Genomic DNA, 17,711 nt, shown 5'->3' with positions numbered 1-17,711 from the left:
TTTCTATGCCAGCTCTCAGAGGGATGGAATGAAACTCGGTCTAAGCCATCCGGGTGACAATTTCATCACCTCTAGAGGGACCAGCCTCGGAAAGCGGCAGTGCGGAAGAGGGCCACGGACAGTGAAACCTTAGGAAGCCCCAGGGCCGACTCAGGGCTGGCGATAGTGGCCGCAGGTAGCCGTTGCTTACTTTGCCGCAGCTCTTCTGCGGACTGAGGAAATTTCTTCAGTTTGGGAAGCTGCTGGCAGGCCACAGCCAGGAAGATGCGTCATGCTTTATTTTACAACAGAAGGATGATGGTTATGTGTGGAAAGCGGAGCTTGGAAAACCCGTACTGCTGAGGGAAGAGCGGGCGGGCTGGGCGGCTGGTGGTCGCCAGGCTCGGGGCACCAGCCTGCCGAGCGGGGCAAGCCCCGCCGCAGGGAAGCTGGAAGGGGACCAGCCCCTCGCAGCTCCTGTGCCGACCCCGCCTCGGAGAAGCTGCCACCACTAGCCCGCAGGCCGGGGCCATTTCCCGAAGGCAGCACAGACCCTCCCACAACGCCTCACCGCCACCGGCTGCCTCAGGCGGGCAAAATGGCGGCGGTGGCCGAGGGGAGGAAAGGCAGGGGCGGGGAAGTCGAGGTGGACGCCGCCGCCGTTAACCGCCGCCTCCGCCTTCCCCCTCTCTGCTGTTCTTGGCAGCAGCGGCAGCTGCTCTGAGGTGGAGAAGCCCCGCTGGCGGGGAGGAGCGCCTAGCTGTAGCCTGCGCCCTTCACGCTCTCCCAGGACAGCCTTGGAGTGGGAGAGGGGGCGGCGCTCCGCCATCCTCCCGCCGAGAGGCTCAATCTCGTTCCTCATCTCCCCCCGCCCCGCAAAGCCCCTGACCTGCTCCGAGTCCGGGCCAGAGGTAGGTGACCGCCTCGTAGAGGCCCTTCACCGCGGCTGCCTCTTGCCGGCCCCGGTGGCTCGCTGCAGGAGTGCAGATACCCACCTGCCCGCTCGCACCCGGAGCCGCGGGGCCCTTTCCTGGAGCAGTCAGAGGCTTCAGGGCCTGCTCGAAGCGTGTAAGGCCGAGGGCCGGTGGGGAAAACAGCCCGTCCAGTCTGGGTCTGCCTGAGCGGCGTGGACCTCCACTAGGTTTGCCCACTGGCCATTCCCCGGGGGCCCAGGTTCCCTTCCGTCCAGAACTGAAAACAGCAAAGGTTTTATTTTTATTTTTCTAAGTCTGTTGGTTGATTATTTTAACTTCTGTTCCTGCAGAAGATGTGAGGGAGAGGTGGCTGGGTCGGAAGCATGTTGTCTCTGATGGGAGCCCCTCTGGTTGGGTGCAGAGGTGCCTGTGGAAGGAGATAGTCTGCAGTCCTTCCAGGGATGCGCATCCCATATCTGGATGGAGTGTGTTGGCCTAAAATGCCATGTTCCTAATCTCACTGGCATAATTGCTGTTGAGGAGTGGGCTGCTCCGTTCAGCTCCTGGGTTGGAAGCTGTTCTGCAGCACAGTTGCATCTTGAACCCTGGAGTAGAGGTGCAGGTGTCTGGGCACACAGGTGGGCACAGGGAGCGTCTGGATCTGCCTGGGCAGGCCCTGTCCATGTTAGCATTCCTCCCTCCTGTGCTAGCAGATGGTGTGTAGCCTTTGCTTAGTCTCATGTGAAAAGACTTGGAAGATCACCGAGGTAAGTATTTTTAAGCCTTCTGTGCTTCAGTGGCTTAGGTGACTGAGAGCTGTACATGTGTTCTCCTGCAATTTGCTTGAAATAAAACCAAACTGCACTGAGCTAATCCACCATCAGTGGACATGAAAGGGGATGTTTGCTTAGAGAAAAAGTTATAGTCTCCTGTGAAAGTCACTGGGCTTTGAGCAAAATTTACTTCGTTTTATTTTGTAGTAATGATGTAGCCAGGCTATTGCAGGGAGGAGTTTACTAAGTGACTTGTGGTGTTAAAATCTTTTTACCATCACTGTTACGATAGTATCTAAGTCGCATGGATCCCTGCTAGTGATGAACAAACTGTTGTGGTGCAGATTGTTTGGGTAACCAGGCGAGTTGTCAAAGTCAAGCCAGGCCTGTATGTTAGGAATGTATATTGGAGCCAGGTCCTGTAAACACTCACTAATGTGTGGAGTCTTGTTGCTAGGGCTTTGCACAGAAATAAGGAAACATGCATGAGCGCCTCTTTGAAGTCTCAATGTGCTACCTGACTATTTGGGAGCCGGGAGTATGGTCAAGGGTATCATGTCCATAGTTTAAGAGCTTCAGTCTTGGGATTTTCATTAATAAATAAATTCCCATCCTTTTACGGGTTGCTCTGGAGTATAACCAAGTAGAACTATATTGTTGGTGTGTAGATTTGTCTTACACAAAGATGCCTATTGTTTACACAGAAACTGGTTTTTTAACATTTTGTTAGCAATATAAACTGACAAATACAGACCAGTACTTTAAACAAAAATGCCCATCTTAAAGCAGCAAAACGCAGCTGCCCAAAAACTGTTCTCCAAGAAAAACTGTAGCTTTTGGTTGTGGTTTCTTTTAAAACTGAGTTTGTATCACAAAGAAGTAAATCTATTGCATGTAAGTTTCACAGCAACATAGTTTCATGCGTATGTAACTCTCCTGTGTTTCATTTTATAAACAAGATTGGGTGAATTATTTTTTTAATTACATTTGAAATTTGTTTTCATTTGGGTGTGTCCCTGTTACATTTTCAAATTCCTGAACTAACTGTGAGGAACTCCTCTTCATTGTCAACATGTGTCTTTTCCATTAAGACTGCTGCCTTTCCCTTCTCTTAAACTTGCAACAGCTTGAAATACAATGACTAAAACCCCCTCATTTTTCACTGTTCTGTGTGAGATATTCCATATTCATTTTTTACTTTAAGAATCCAAAGGAATACAAAATTCCACAGCCTACATGGAGAGTAGTTCTAGAACCTGTGGGGTCCTGCTTTTCATTGTCAAGAGTGTTGACATAGTGGACCCTGAACTCAAATGTCCAGTGGTGATAATGTATATGAGTGGCTTCTAATATCTCATTGGCCGTTTCTAATTTAGACTGCCATGATGATCAGTATTTACCTACAGACAAATGATCAATATCTGTGTAAATATAAGGAATACATTATTTTCAGAAGCACCCAAAAGCATTTAGAATTGTTGAAAGAAAGGATCGCAGTAGCCTGGAAGCTCCACAGCAGCTGAGTGTTTAATTTTTCATATATCAGCAATGATGGCGAATACCTATTCATCAGATTACACAGATCCAGTAGAAGAAAGTCAGAATTTCAGTACATGCAAATCTTCTGACACATACCAACATTCTTTGTGGTTTTTTTTTTTTTAATTAGTATTAATGAAGGGCTTCAGCACTGCATTTTTGTGCTGTTTTTTTTTCCCCTTGCTTCTTAGCTTGAGTATTTCTACCTGTCATTCATGGATTCTTGCTTTTGTGACTAGCAACATAAAATTATATTTGAAGATCATAGTTGCCATCTTACATTCTTTATTTTGACATTGCCTGATATCTCTAAATGAACATTTATATCTGATTTCCATTTGATTATATGATTCGTGGTAAGTGTTTACAGGTATTTTTTTTTCCTTTTTTCCCCAGCTTTCTCCATTGATATACAGAAGAATAAATGCCAGTTCTGCTGCAGCTCACAAGTATTGTTTATTGGTTTTTTTTTTATTTAGTATGTTTTTGGAAGCAGAAAGTGAACTGTTTATATATTGTGTAGTGCTTAGATCCTGTTCTGCATCTAGGCTGTTTGGGGAGGGCAGTGTAAAGGCTGATGTGGAAAACAATTTTGAATGTTTCTACTAATTTTTTTGGTTTGACAGTTAGTTTATTTCATAAGGCTTTGATTTTGGGACCTCAGTGTGACTGTGTCTTGGCAATGATGCGGCTGTTCTCTGAAATCACTGACTCTTCTGTTCGTATATGGAGACCATTAACAGGATTAGCTTGAATGAGAAGTCTGTGACAAGGTGTGATTGCAATCAGACCAGATGGAAAAAAATGTCAGTTTTAGGAAGGTGTTCTGGTATGAAGATGAGTTGGGTTTATCATCTCCATTGTTTGTATGTTTTATTTGCTGCCTAAGGCTTCACATCATGACCATATTCTTTATTTTAAAATAGTCTTTTTTGATTTTGGGTGTTTTCTTAGTAGTTGTATTCTAGCAGGTGCTGTGGGTAATTTAGGCTAATGTCTACTAACACCAACATGTCAGAATTCAAGTGTAACTTGGTTAATTCTGAGTTCCAGATTCAGTAATGTTTCCATCTTTTTCTTCTCTTACAGGAAAAATGATACTCATGAAGCATTCCTGAGTGATAAGAATGGGTCCAGATGTACCTCTGCTGAATGATTACAAACAGGACTTCTTCTTGAAGCGCTTTCCACAGACTGTGCTGGGAGGTCCCCGGTTTAAATTAGGCTATTGTGCTCCTCCTTACATCTATGTGAATCAGATTATTCTTTTCTTGACACCATGGGTTTTGGGAGGAGTAGGAACACTCTTGTACCAGTTAGGTATTATGAAAGACTACTGCACCGCAGCACTTTCAGGAGGACTAATGTTTGTTACTGCACTTATTCTTCAGATGGCAAATTTATATGCAAAGCAGAAAACAGTGACAGTAGAAAGAATGCAAATCCAGAATACCCTGACAGATGAAGATGAGTTTGAATTTTCCAGTTGTGTAGGTTCAGAGACAGTAAAATTTATTATTCCTGGCAAGAGGTATATAATCAACACCATATTTCATTCCCTTCTGGCAGGGGTATTGTGTGGGTTGGGAACTTGGTATTTGCTGCCAAATAGAATAACCTTGTTATACAGCAATATTGGAGGAACTGTTATGATCTTCGTATTTGGATGGGTGACGATATGTATAGGAGAGTATTCATTAATCATAAACACAGCTACCGAAACAGCTACTTTCCAAGCGCTGGATACTTACGAAATCACTGCTCTGATGAGACCTTTCTATATTTTTGTCTTTATTGCAGTGGATCTTGCACACAGGTAAACATAATACAATACTTAGCTAATTAAAGTAATGGTTATTTTGTGTATTTTTGTAATCAGAACAATGAGAGAATTTTTCTAAGGAAATTTGAGATTTTAATTGAAGCTAGAAGAGTATGTGATAAAAACTGAGGTGCTTACTGTGCATAAAATGTTCTTAAATTTATATAGCATTCCAGCTAAATTAAGAAGAGCAGTTTCTGAGTAAGGGACAGCTAAAATTTTTTACTGCCCTGTCAGACACTGTTTTGAACACGACCGTTTGTATCAACATTCTTTTTAGAGGATGTGAATTCAAAACATGCTGTACTGACCGGGAATTGTAGCTCTAAAAGCTGCAAATTTCAGGAACACTTGATTTATGTCCAGATTTCATGCTGGAATATTTTCTGCTTTGATCTCAGAAAAGCCATTGCAGAGGGTTTTTAATTGCACACTAAAGAGAACCATGAATTTGGTTTTAACGAATGGCTACACAAATGTGAGCATTACTGTATTTTTGCTATAAGGATTTTGAGCCTGAATTTTTAAATGCATATGTGAAACAAAAGAACTATGTCAGTCTACAAATAGGAGACTTGTAGATTTCCACTTTTCTGATGTGTCTTAGCTAGAATGTTTGCTGTTCAGGAAAGATGCTTTTAGATTTACTTTATGCATTCTTTCTCCCTGTCAGGTGATATTTATATCACTTTGTCACATGTACATATTTTATGGTTGGGGTACTTCAGATGCACTTAACACGGGGTAAAAAAGTTTGATTTTACTGGTTTTTGCGCTTGGATATGTCTTTGTTAATGATTTACCCTAACTGCCTCTTCAGTTTTTCCTGTGAGAATTATATATGTGGTCTTGGACCCCAAATTCTTCTGTCTAGTTTCATGAGCAGAAAAATCAGACATTCTTTAAATTCCTAACAAAATTCCTTTGAGACTTACTTATATTGTAAGAAGCAGAGAGAAACTTAATATGTTAGCAGTCTACCTTTAACTTAATTAGCTAGCTGGTGAGCTGTGTGTGATTGACTTTATGCAGATTTCCAACACTGATCTTTGCAACTTTATAGGAAGATTTTAATACTTCTATGTAGAAAGTAACATTTTGTATTCCTAAAGAGAGTTTATCTCTTGTTGTGCAGGCAACAGCTATTTATTTCAGTGTTAAAGCCAACTTGCATGAAGTTTCACATTTGTAATTCTGAAAAATACCATTTTGTTGTTAAACAGTTGAAGCTTTAGGGACTGTAAACCTTTCTTTCTTTTTGCACTAGGATTCTTGAGTATGTTATCACAACAGTATCAAAACAATTAAGGATACTTACATCACTTATCTGTGTAATCTAAAGGTTTCAGATACTTTGAATGAAAAATAAGCTTGTTCTAATTAGTGCACTACTGCCCCAAGCGTAAATGTCTGTCCTTATTTTTCTTTTTAAAAGATACTAGTCAAGGTGCTGCAGATTGAATATGTAATATTTATGCTTCTGGATTTGCCATAGTAGTTAAAAAGACTTCCCACACCTCAGTTCCTTTCCTTCACTGAAGTCAAATACATTTCTTCTTTTATCCAGGTTTGCTGTCAACACACCTATTCTAGAGCAGACAAACCAGATTTTGCACATCGTATTTCTTTTTCTGCCATTCTTATGGGCAATGGGAATTCTGCCCCCACTTGACGCACTTTTTCTATGGGGAATGGAACAACTGTTGGAGTTTGGACTAGGAGGTTCACCTATGTCAAGTAACACAAAGTAAATGTTGTTTAAATAATAGTAAAATATATCAGTATTGTTTATAACCTTTTTCTTTTCAAGCAAATCTTTTTTATTTTCTCCTTCACAGGTTATTAGTAATGTTTCTCATTTCTGCTGGAACAGCAATAGCATCGTATTTCATTCCCAGCACTCTCGGTGTGATCCTCTTCATGACTGGATTTGGGTTCATACTGAGTCTTAACCTAAGTGAGATTGGTTTTGCCTTCAAACACACCATGAGCAGCCATTTAGCCTCTGGCAAATCTAAAAATATGCACAGAGGTCTTAGAATACAATTTGGGTGGAGGGAATTTATTTTTTATGTGACTGTGTTGACATTTGCTCTCATAGAAGCCAGCCTGCTGCATCAATTTGCAGCCTTTTCATCATTTTCCACAGCCAGTCCTCAGGCTATAGCGAGTTACTTTCTGATCTTATTGCTTACAATTATGTGGATTCTTAGAGAGATTCAGAGAGTGTACTTGTTTGGAGTCTTCCGAAACCCCTTTTATCCAAAGGATGTCAGGACTGTGACTGTGTTCATGGAGAAGCAAAGAAGGCTAATGAAAGTTGGTGTTGTCAGGAGGATTTTACTAACACTAGGTAGGAAAATGCACTGTCTATTGTTTGTTAGATGATGCTTGTAGGAAGATTGAAACAACACTAAAATTGCTGTATGTGCAAGAGTCTATGAATGAACTGAGAAAAACCAAGTAGCTGGAAATACTTGTTGATGTTTTGCTAAGTTGTGCAAAGAGGTCAGAATTCAGAATATTGGAACATGATCAGTCACCTGATTTATGCCTTTTTAAGGGGCAAACCTAAAAAGTTGAGGTTTTTAGAAGTTCAACTCAGAAAGCAAAGCCTTGGAAAGGATTTTAGTTAGCACATCAGTACTCATGTTTGGGGAAAAACGTCTCTTGTAGGTTTTGTTACAAGGTACTTGGAAACAAAAGTGAGTTCAGAGTCATCAAGTAGACTAAATATTTGATTCTTACAATTTGCTAGTAAAGGGAATGGTCTCTTTATCGTTGGTTAATGACAAGCATATCTGCTTTGGGGAAACAAATTTGATCAAAATGATTTGGGTTTTGTGAAGATGCGTCAGTTTGGGGAAGTGGTTTGAGTGCTATTCCCATGTTTATTTTTACTTATCTGAGGTAAATAAATCAAGAGCAAGTAACAGCCGAGAAGCAACATAAACGTTTGTTATCTTGGGCTGTTAGTGCAAATATGCTGTTTGATATTCTGGAAGAGTAATACAAAGAGGAGTTTGTAATATTGAGGGGGAGATAGCTCTTTTTATGCCAAGATTTCCATTCTGCAATAAGACTGCTTACCTTTGTAGACTTTAATTATGTTCTTGCAAAGAAATCAATGATTCTTTTATTTCAATTGCAGTGTCTCCGTTTGCTATGATAGCCTTCCTGTCACTAGACCATTCACTACAAAATCTTCATTCTGTGTCCGTTTGCATTGGATTCACAAGAATATTTAGGATGGTAATTCTGAGTTTTCAATATGTTAGCCTAAGATATTCTTTTCTGTATGATTTAAATATTAAGGTGGCCTGGAAGAAATATTCCAGGTCATGACAGCAGTGAGAGATGAATGCACTTAAATATGTATGTCTAATATATCTCTGTTTTAGGTCTGGCAGAATACAGAAAATGCCCTACTGGATATAGTGGTTGTGGCAGTAGCACAAATGTTGGTGCTCAGCCCAGACCTCTGGTGGAACAGGAGCCTTGATACAGGAATCAGACTCTTGCTGGTAAGTGTCATAAATGTAAATTTAAGCAGATAATTGTTACTTAAAGTCTTTGTTTCCTTGCCCCATCAGAGAATTAGAGTCCAGGGCCTATCAAATAGTAGCTAAAAAGCTGTGTGCTAAGCTGTACACTCTAGCAATAGTCAAGGATCATTTCATTTTCTTAAAAGTATAGTAGGTAAGGCAGCTTTGGCAGTGCTGACTCTGGCATGATGCAGACAGAATACAAATAAATGTGCTTGTTGTATGTGTCGTGCAGGTTGGTATCCTCCGAGATCGACTGCTTCAGTTTGCTTCGAAGTTGCAGTTTGCCATTGCTATTCTTCTGACATCGTGGACAGAGAAAAAACAACGTCGTAAATCTACTGCCACCTTAATCACCCTCAACATTGTTTTCTTCCCAATCCTGCTGATCTTCATTGCCATCTCTGCGCTCCTTTCTTCCCCTCTGCTGCCACTCTTTACACTGCCAGTGTTTCTGATTGGATTTCCTAGGCCTGTCCGAAGCTGGCCGGGACCCGTGGGTGCTGCAGCCTGTGTTTGCTCTGACACTGTGTACTACCAGCAGATGGTTCCCAGCCTGGCTGGTGCTCTGCAGTCTGCACTGGCAGCTGGTAGCCTCGGTAGGTACAGCAGCAACTCTGTGATAGAATGTAGTTTAGGAAATGGTGTTTTGCCGAAGAACAGGAGAATCATAGCATCTGATTTAAACCCAGTGTAGCTTTGCTATGGGCAGGCACGCCCTCCATTAGACCAGATAGTGCAAGGCCTCATCCAACATGGCCTTGAACACCTCCAGGAAGTGGGCACCCATGACCTCTCTGGGCAACCTGCTCCAGGGGCTCACCAAATTTACTGTAAAGAATTTCTTTTTAACATTTAGTCTAAATCTATTTTATTCAGAGATAAATTCACAGGATCCAGAAGGTGACTTGGCTAATTTGGTTGTGTTAATTAGGAGTAATGGATGTGGACTGGATATAAACTACATGATGTACCCTAACTAGCAGTTGAGAACAGAAACAGCTGAAAAGACTTAATGGCATGTCTTGTGCAGGCAGTTAGGGCAGTGTTGTGACAGCACCTGTGAAAGACATTAATGGTATTTCACAGAATTCTATAACGGGAGGTGAAGAAATGCTCAGTCTTTTTCCCAGTTGGAAATTGCAAGCTTGTTTTCTTGAGAAACTGTCTTTGTGTAACCTAAATAATCAAAATATCATTGCCCTTAGATGAGAGACAAATATTTACATCAGCCCCTATAACATGGCTTCTGACTAGAAAAAAACAGGCTAATATTTCAAGACAGTGGAAGTTAATCACACTTTTCTGGAGACTATATCTAAATGCTTTAGTAGGAAACATTTGCTGCTCTTCTAGTTTTATTTTTTTTTAATACCTCTCTCTACACCAATACTAGGAAGCTTGCTTTCCTTCTGAAGAGAGACACTTCGGATTGGCTACTGCATCAGCCTGTGTATGTTTTTTATATATATATAGTAGATATACAACAGATAAACATACCTCTGTTGTGTTTATGTGTTTTGTATCTATGTTGGATTTACACACGCACACACACACGTCTCTGTGTGTATATATATAAAAATTCTCTATTGCCATCATGACTGTGGTGGCCTGTATACCTCAGATTAAATTATTTAAACCACTATTCTTGAGCCAGGGGAAAAGTCTCTTGTAATGGGAAAATCTGTGAATGAATGTCTTCAAGCAAGAAAAACACTGGTGTTCTCAGATGAGTTGAAAATGAAGAGGTACCACTTTGTGTGTCTCTATTTTAATTTAAAACCATACTTTTTTCCATGTAAAGGAGTTTTAGTCGCTTTAACAGCTAGCGAGAGAAGAATTAAAATCTTTGCAAAATGTTAGCAAGAAAATGCACTTCATTAGCTCAGTGGGATAGAAAAGGCTACTTAAAAATTAACTACAGCTTAATGGTTGGTTTCACTGATTTCACCCTACAACATTCTAAACTAAAATTCTCTGTGCAAGTCAGTGGTCACTTGCATGAGTGACAGCAGAAGCAGGTCATTAACTGGCAGTAAATGTCATGGTTCGGAACAGCACCATTGTGTTGAAGAAGTTGACAGTAGGCTATAACCTAAATACAGTTGCTGGGATCTTTGGCATTGCACTATTTATTGAAATAGCTAGAAGAGAGGAAAAGTACCACTCTTTATTTTATGTTTTTTAGAGATGTCACTTAATTCTTGCAGTCAGCCAGACTGTGGTTTTAATTACTAAGTGCTTTGTGTGATCTGAAGTTGTTCAGCACTTGCTTTTCAAATTCCAGTTTATTTTGCTTGACTGTGTTTTTGCTATTGTCTAACTTAATACAGCACAATCAGATTTTATTCCCCTCGCACGCAGACATATTTCAGAGAGACTGCATTTGATTTCTGGTATATCTTGTTGGTGTTGAGTGTGTTTGATACTGAGTCACAAATTTTTAAAGACAAGCAGGTGCTTTTGCTCTACCTCTATTATGTAGCTGTAAAATGGATGTGATATTATGTCACTGGTAAGCTGACACTTGAGCAGAATCAGTTACACTCTGCATTTTGCACCCTAAGGGATGTTTTCTAACCATTCTGGAATACAGTCAAGTCCTTTTCTTGTCACCAATTTGTATTTCTTCCATAACCAACTTTGTACTCCACAGAAAATAGGGCCATTATAAGATACTCATGTGCTAGATGTTCTCCAATGTATTTGTCACTCATAATAATTTTAGATCTCCGGGTGGCATCTGTGGGAACTGTGCTGTTGGAAATGCATCCAAAGATAATCTTTAATTGTGAAAGTTGTCTCTAAAAAACGATAGGGGGGGGGGGTGGGGTGGGTGTTGCTTAATGCTGGTCCAGTATGAATGTTGTAGTTGTGCAGTTTAGAGAATTGTAGAATGGTTTGTACTGGAGGGATCTGAGAGATCATCTAGTTCCAACACTTTGCCATGGGTAGGGACACCTACTAGACCAGGTTGTGTAAGGGTTTCCCACAGCTTTTTCAAGGAAAGTGCTGCACTTCCAAGATGTATCTTTACAACTAGTTTTCTTAAGATTCTAGGGTGCTAGGTAGCCAATTTTAACTGATTTTTAGATGTTGATGCAGAAATACTTTGTGCTTGCAGTTGAATTCCTTAGCTGGCTTGTAGAAACTATTTTCATCAATATAATACCACAGTAATGCCATAGATTTTGGTTTGGGGTTTGTTTTTCTTGTCTAGGTCTCTCTCTACCTGGATCACACTACTTATGTCGCTTTCAGGATAGACTGGTGTGGATATTGGTGCTAGAAAAAGGCTTCACTTACTGTGGGGTTAACATTAAGGTAACTACATGCTGAGGACTTATGTTTTGAAATCATAAAAATTTTGCTCTATAACATTTCAGCAACATAACTTGCCTAATGTTGCAGTCAATTTTTAAGGTGTTACTAACTGGACTTGCAACTGACATTCTTGACAGATGTGAAATGTTTTATCATCTCTTTTGTGACACAATATAATAAGCTGGCTAATAAGATCTGTACGAGGCAGATACTTATTTTTTGAAGACACTGATCTATATCAGATACTGGAGTGAGCATTACTATTATCTTGAGTTAGATTTGGAGGTTCACTTGTGGAAATACTGACAGTGGAAAGTACCTCTATTTGTTCAGAAAAAAAAATTGTTGCAAGAAAACAGCTTGCTACTATTTAAGGATAAGTAGTGGTGAGGACTAAACCAAAATTGTTTTCATTTATGCTTTAGGGGCTAGAATTGCAGGAAACATCCTGCCATGCTGCTGAAGCACACAGAGTTGATGAAATTTTTGGAATGGCCTTTGAACATCAAGAGCACACCAAGATTCTCTCCCCAAATCACCATTTTGGACACATTTTGACTCCTTGTACTGTTCTACCTGTACGGCTCTATTCTGATGCTAGAAATGTGTTATCTGGAATAATTGACTCTCATGAGAATTTAAAGCATCTGAAAGATGATTTCATTAAAGTGCTGGTATGGATGCTGGTCCAGTACTGCTACAAAAAATCAAAAACCTGGGAAAGCCCAGGGAGTGTTAAGAAGAACAAAAAAGGATCAGTTTCAAAAACTCAGCCTAGTGGTGAGGTAGAAAGATCCCAGCCTCCAAGAGAAGAAGATAGCTTCAGTGTTGATACAGTTGAGGACTGGACTGATGACAGTGACATTTTTGATCTTGAACCCAGTGGCAGAATTAAAGGCAAAAGAGAACCTGTGCAGATAGGAACTACACCAAAAGTACACCTGTCTATTCCAGGATCTGTAGAAACAGAGACCCCACAAGAAATGTCACCAGAAGATAAATTATACAAGGCTGTTGTGCTTGGGCTTCCTGCTGTAGACAAAGGGAAGCAGCAAGAAGCTTTACCTCAAGTTGAATTTAGTTGCTCTTACTCTGAGCTATTGAGCATCCCCGAAGAATGGAGAACAGCCCCAGTGCCATCTTCCAAACTCAATGAAATGAAGCAGAGGTTTCCAGAGGAGTGGTACCACTTCATTTTGAGTCAGCTGGATTTTTTTCATCTGAAAGAAAAGCCTTCCAATTTACTTGATGACCTTATGAAAGATAAAGCTTTGAAAGACTTATACATTCATGGAGTGTTGTCATGTTGCTTTGGTCTGTTTGGACTGGATAACACTGTGCCTGCCCCGAGCCACGTGTTCAGAGCCTACACTGGTGGTATTCCATGGTCTGTTGGTTTGGACTGGCTAACCAGCAAACCAGAACTGTTCCAACTGGCATTGAAAGCATTCAGGTAAAATAAAAACTTTCCCTCAGATTATAAAAATTATATAAAGAGTCCTGGCCTTTGACAGTATTGTTTCACTGGGAGTAGTTATGTTACAACTGTATCATTCAAATGTGTTTGGAGCTTCTTCCCACATAATATTGCCTGGAACCCCAGGCAGTGAAGACTCTGCCAGAGTGATTCATTCCTTCTTCCTTTCTCCCCAACAGCTGGCTCCAAAACTGGAAATTCACTGTGTGAAGTAGGGAAAAAACCCATTTTCACTGTCCCCATAACCTGAGAGACTTGTGACAGAGTTAGATGTGTGGCACTTCATTACCAGGCAGCAGGAACAGTGTTTGATGTGAATGAAGGATGTTTAAGCTAATGTGCTTTACATCTCAATGAGCTACACCCATCCAGCAACTCAACTGTCAAGGAATAACTTAGAGAGTTGCTGGTGCTTGATAACATTTAATGGTGTCTCTCCACCTTCTGTAGCCTGCAGAGGCTGTCTTCCTTCTTCCTCCTGTCTTTTGCTGCACTACTCACTGTCTGGCTTCCTATACTTTTCAGATATACCTTTAAACTTATGGTTGACAAAGCAAGCCTGGGTCCAGTTGAGAACTTCAAAGAGCTGGTGAACTATCTGGAAGAATATGAAAATGATTGGTACATTGGACTGGTATCAGATCTTGAGTGGCAGCAAGCAGTTCTTCAGGAAAAGCCATACCTTTTTTCATTGGGGCATGACCCAAACATGGTAAGAAGAAAAGTTCCTAATGTCTGTTTCCCAAATTGTTTACTAGTAAATGGTTTTGGTTTGTTTCCTCAAGGTTTGTTGGTCCCTGGAACAAGCTGATCAGGAAAGTGGTGAAGTCACCATCCCTGGAGGTATTTAAAAGATGCATAGGTGTGATGCTGAGGGATGTGGTTTAGCAGTGACTTAGCAGTTTTAGGTTAATAGTTGGACTTGATAATCTTGAAGGTCTCTTCCAACCTAGATGATTCTGTGATCTAAGCAAGATCAAAGTTTGGTTTCCTTTTCCACTGTATTTTTTTATTATTAATTGTCTTCCAAAACATGAAGGCTATGCACACAAAGTTTGTTTGTACTGGCTCAATTGTTGTTGAAAATCACACTGCATTGTTCCTCAGAGGCAGCAAGATTTCCTGATTGCCTTCCTAGAGAGAAGAAGTGAACTGAGGAGACTGGTTTATACACTGCTGTTTTTACAGGGCAATATCCCTAGTGTATAGCCCCAAAGCTTCATTTAGTGCTTTGTCTTCAAAACACTTGTGAATTTTCTTGGAGAACATACTGAACATACTGATCTGTTTGTTCTTAAAGGGAATTTATACCGGGCGAGTCCTCACTCTTCAGGAACTGTTAGTACAAGTGGGGAAACTTAATGACGAAGCTGTCCGAGGTCAGTGGGCAAATCTGTCCTGGGAGCTGCTGTATGCCACAAATGATGATGAAGAGCGCTACAGCATCCAGGCACACCCAGTGCTCCTAAGGAACCTTACTGTGCAAGCTGCAGACCCACCTCTTGGCTACCCTGTGTATTCATCTGAGCTTCTGCATTTGCCTTTGTTGTAGAATGTCAGTAGCTTTATTGGTTTATTGTTATTTTGTATATTCCATCTGCATGTTGGGAATCAAGTGTTTGTGCTACATTTCTACAATACAGGTAAGATCTTACTCTTGAAATGGTGTTGGCTGGGCAGCGCCAAGCCAGCATCCATGATTTGCACAGAGATGGTGCTAGCCAGGACCTTCGGCATGCAGGGAGTTTTGAACTATTTCCTTGCTGCTGGAATATGAGAGACACTATTGCCTCTGTGGCTGAAGAGCCAGATGCTGAAATTCTCTTCTCCAGTTTAGAGAAGAGCAGCATAATTCTGATAACTTACTATTTTTGGTGCATTCCAATTTTATTTTCATGTTGTTTGTTTTTTCTTGGACAGGTGACTTGCACTGACAGGTTACAGCTCACTTTAGTACCCTCAGCAACAGAGTTGGTAACCAAAGTGTACATAGGACTATTTATATGTTTGGGTTTCATTTTTATTCTGGCCATTTTGTATTGGGCTGAGTTCAGGTTTAACATTTATGACTTCCACCGATCTTCCTTAGCTGTAATAAGTTACCAACTATGCGTTAACAAAGTTGTAAGACACAGCTGTACCAAAGGACTTGTTTTGAGGGCAGAGTTCTACAAAGCAGTGTGCATTCTGACACAATGGTAATCTCTGTGACCTACTGATGAAAGAAATGAGTGTGTAATTGAGGGAGAAAAGGAAATTAAGTCCAAACATTAATTCTATCTTCTTCTCCCAACATCCATATATATTATGGAGGTATATGTCGTTTGCAACCTACATCTGTATCACTGACCAGTCTTCCACAAATACAGTGACAGCCTGTGAGGAGGAGAGGGGCAGAAACCCAACTCTCTGTGCCACGTGGCTTTGTTTTTTTGTTGTTTTTTTAAACTTTACCACAGGTTAAAGGCACAGAATTGGGCAATTGGATTGCAGTATTACAGGTCTCCTTGAAAACAGGTCTGGGTTATCTCTCCAGTAGCTTGTTTATCCTGCTTACCACCACCAGCCATTAGCACACAGATATCTTTATCTGTAGATTGGTGGTTAGTGTAGTTGCTTACTGGCATGAGCAGGGTGTAGGTAATTGTCTGCCTTTAATATGTAGCATCAATTTAAATCAGATATGCTCCATAACTGAATTAGTACTGGGTTGGAACAGACAGCACTGTATGTTTTGGCCATCTTTTATTTCTTTTGGTTTTCCTCTTTAAGACCTTTTAGTAGTAGATAAAATTTGTCACAGGAGTCTGTACTTGGCTCTTAGCTGCTTCTTTGGCTGATGACCATAAATGATCTTCAAGATGCATGCAAAAGGTGTAGTGGAATGCAGAAGTGGCAAGGAAAACACCTGTCAAACTCCAAGGTGTAAAACTCTTATGTAACATACAGGATGGAATTAATGCAGAATGTTAATGGAGCAGCTTTTAAAAGGTGGTTGTTTGGTGTGTAGGGGCGTTAAAAAAAAGTACTGCTAACCAAAAATTAACTTGTTTGGCTGTGAACTGTATCTGAAGTACAGTTGCAGGAATGGATCTGGAAGGGCACTGATTTCAGCTCCCTCTCAAAAGAAACTACTCCTGACAAATGTCTAATCCCATGTAAAACTTTCAACACCAGGAGTATCATGAACTCATGAAGTAGTTCACTGATACTTGCAGCAGTTGGAAAGTTTGGGTTTTTTTCCTAAATCTAACCAAGCCTCTCTGCCTCACTCTAAGTCTGTTCCTACTTGTCTTCTGTACGGTCACAGAAAATTTAATTACCTGGGTTGTTTGGTTTTTTTTGCAGCAGCAGTCTTTTATTTGAAGATGGCTGTAATTTCTGCTCTCATTGTTCTATAAACTGAATAAACTAGTTGAGAAAAAAACTGCAGAGCACTGTGATCCTTTTCTCTTGCTGTCCCCTGCTCCTCTCCATCTGGTACCCAGTCCTGAAAAGTGTTGCTTGTAATAGGCCCCAGTGTTCCAGCAAAGATCCTTATGGGTGCCAGATGGAGGACCAGAACTGGTGAGGTGCAGAGTTCCTGTTTGCGTGCAGGAAGGTGGAGCTGTGCTCCAATGCACTGTAACGTCCTGTCCCTTGCTATGGCAGGCAGCATGGCCACAGGCAGTGTGGCCTGCAGCCCCTCACGGGAGAGAGGTCCAGGGTGTTTTGCAACAGCATGACCCTGATTCATGTTGTGATTTTCTGTAATCTTCTTCATGTTCATTTTCTTTTGGCAGAAACATGAGTTACAGCCTCTTGTTCTGTAGCACAGATTTGTGCAGCCCAGTGCCCCTGTTAAGTGCGTTGTTTTGTTTGCCCCTGTTAAGTGCGTTGTTTTGTTCACATGCTCTTGAACTATGCCCTGTTTGGTTTACAGGGAGGAATTCAGAGCACCTTTGAACCAGGTCCTGTTTGCAGCTCCCGTAAACATGTAACATAGGTGCTATTTGGACTGCTAGGGCCTAGATGCAGTATCTAGGGCTGAGTTTACAATGGGCCACCCCACCATTTTCCCATGTGATCGCTGAACTGTGCAGTGTTCCTAACCAGTTATGTGCATCATTTATTTCTTGTCAACACCTCCTTGCTTTCCAGATGATGTTCATCACACAAAGGTAAGCGTAGGACACCTTCACTGTGGCTTTAGAGAACCTTTATTTAACAAGATCAGTTTTTAAGAGTTTGAAGCTCTTGTTAGGGGATTTTCATCCCCTTTTTTGAGCCTTTACCAAAAACTTCAAGTCCTGGAGTCTGCCTCTGTCCCTTTTGTGTCCCATAAAGCAACAGGAATCA

General features: G+C 41.1%; 1 protein-coding gene across 4 annotated transcripts; it reads left to right on the top strand.

Annotated features, from left to right (window-relative positions):
- Positions 1-634: 634 nt before the first annotated feature.
- On the top strand, positions 635-16,800 carry PCNX4 (pecanex 4). Of its 4 annotated transcripts, none has more exons than XM_068148959.1 (12): positions 635-890; positions 3,602-3,654; positions 4,295-5,021; positions 6,595-6,774; positions 6,866-7,380; positions 8,179-8,279; positions 8,429-8,551; positions 8,808-9,171; positions 11,793-11,896; positions 12,322-13,349; positions 13,899-14,085; positions 14,674-16,800. In XM_068148959.1, exons 3-12 carry the CDS (start codon positions 4,333-4,335, stop codon positions 14,923-14,925), a joined length of 3,543 nt encoding a protein of 1,180 aa, XP_068005060.1. In that variant the 5' UTR covers positions 635-890; positions 3,602-3,654; positions 4,295-4,332; the 3' UTR covers positions 14,926-16,800. The 4 variants fall into 4 exon arrangements, with proteins under 4 accessions (XP_068005060.1, XP_068005062.1, XP_068005061.1 ...); XM_068148962.1 differs by having other exon boundaries at positions 637-890; positions 4,295-4,736; XM_068148961.1 differs by lacking the exon at positions 3,602-3,654.
- Positions 16,801-17,711: the final 911 nt, after the last annotated feature.

Source organism: Melanerpes formicivorus, unplaced genomic scaffold (assembly GCF_026170545.1).
Source record: "Melanerpes formicivorus ecotype bairdi unplaced genomic scaffold, bMelFor1.0.p_v2 SCAF_17, whole genome shotgun sequence".
Classification (NCBI taxonomy): Eukaryota; Metazoa; Chordata; class Aves; order Piciformes; family Picidae; genus Melanerpes; species Melanerpes formicivorus.
The sequence above is the reverse complement of the archived record's forward strand: the minus strand, read 5'-3'. Positions and strand labels throughout refer to the sequence as shown.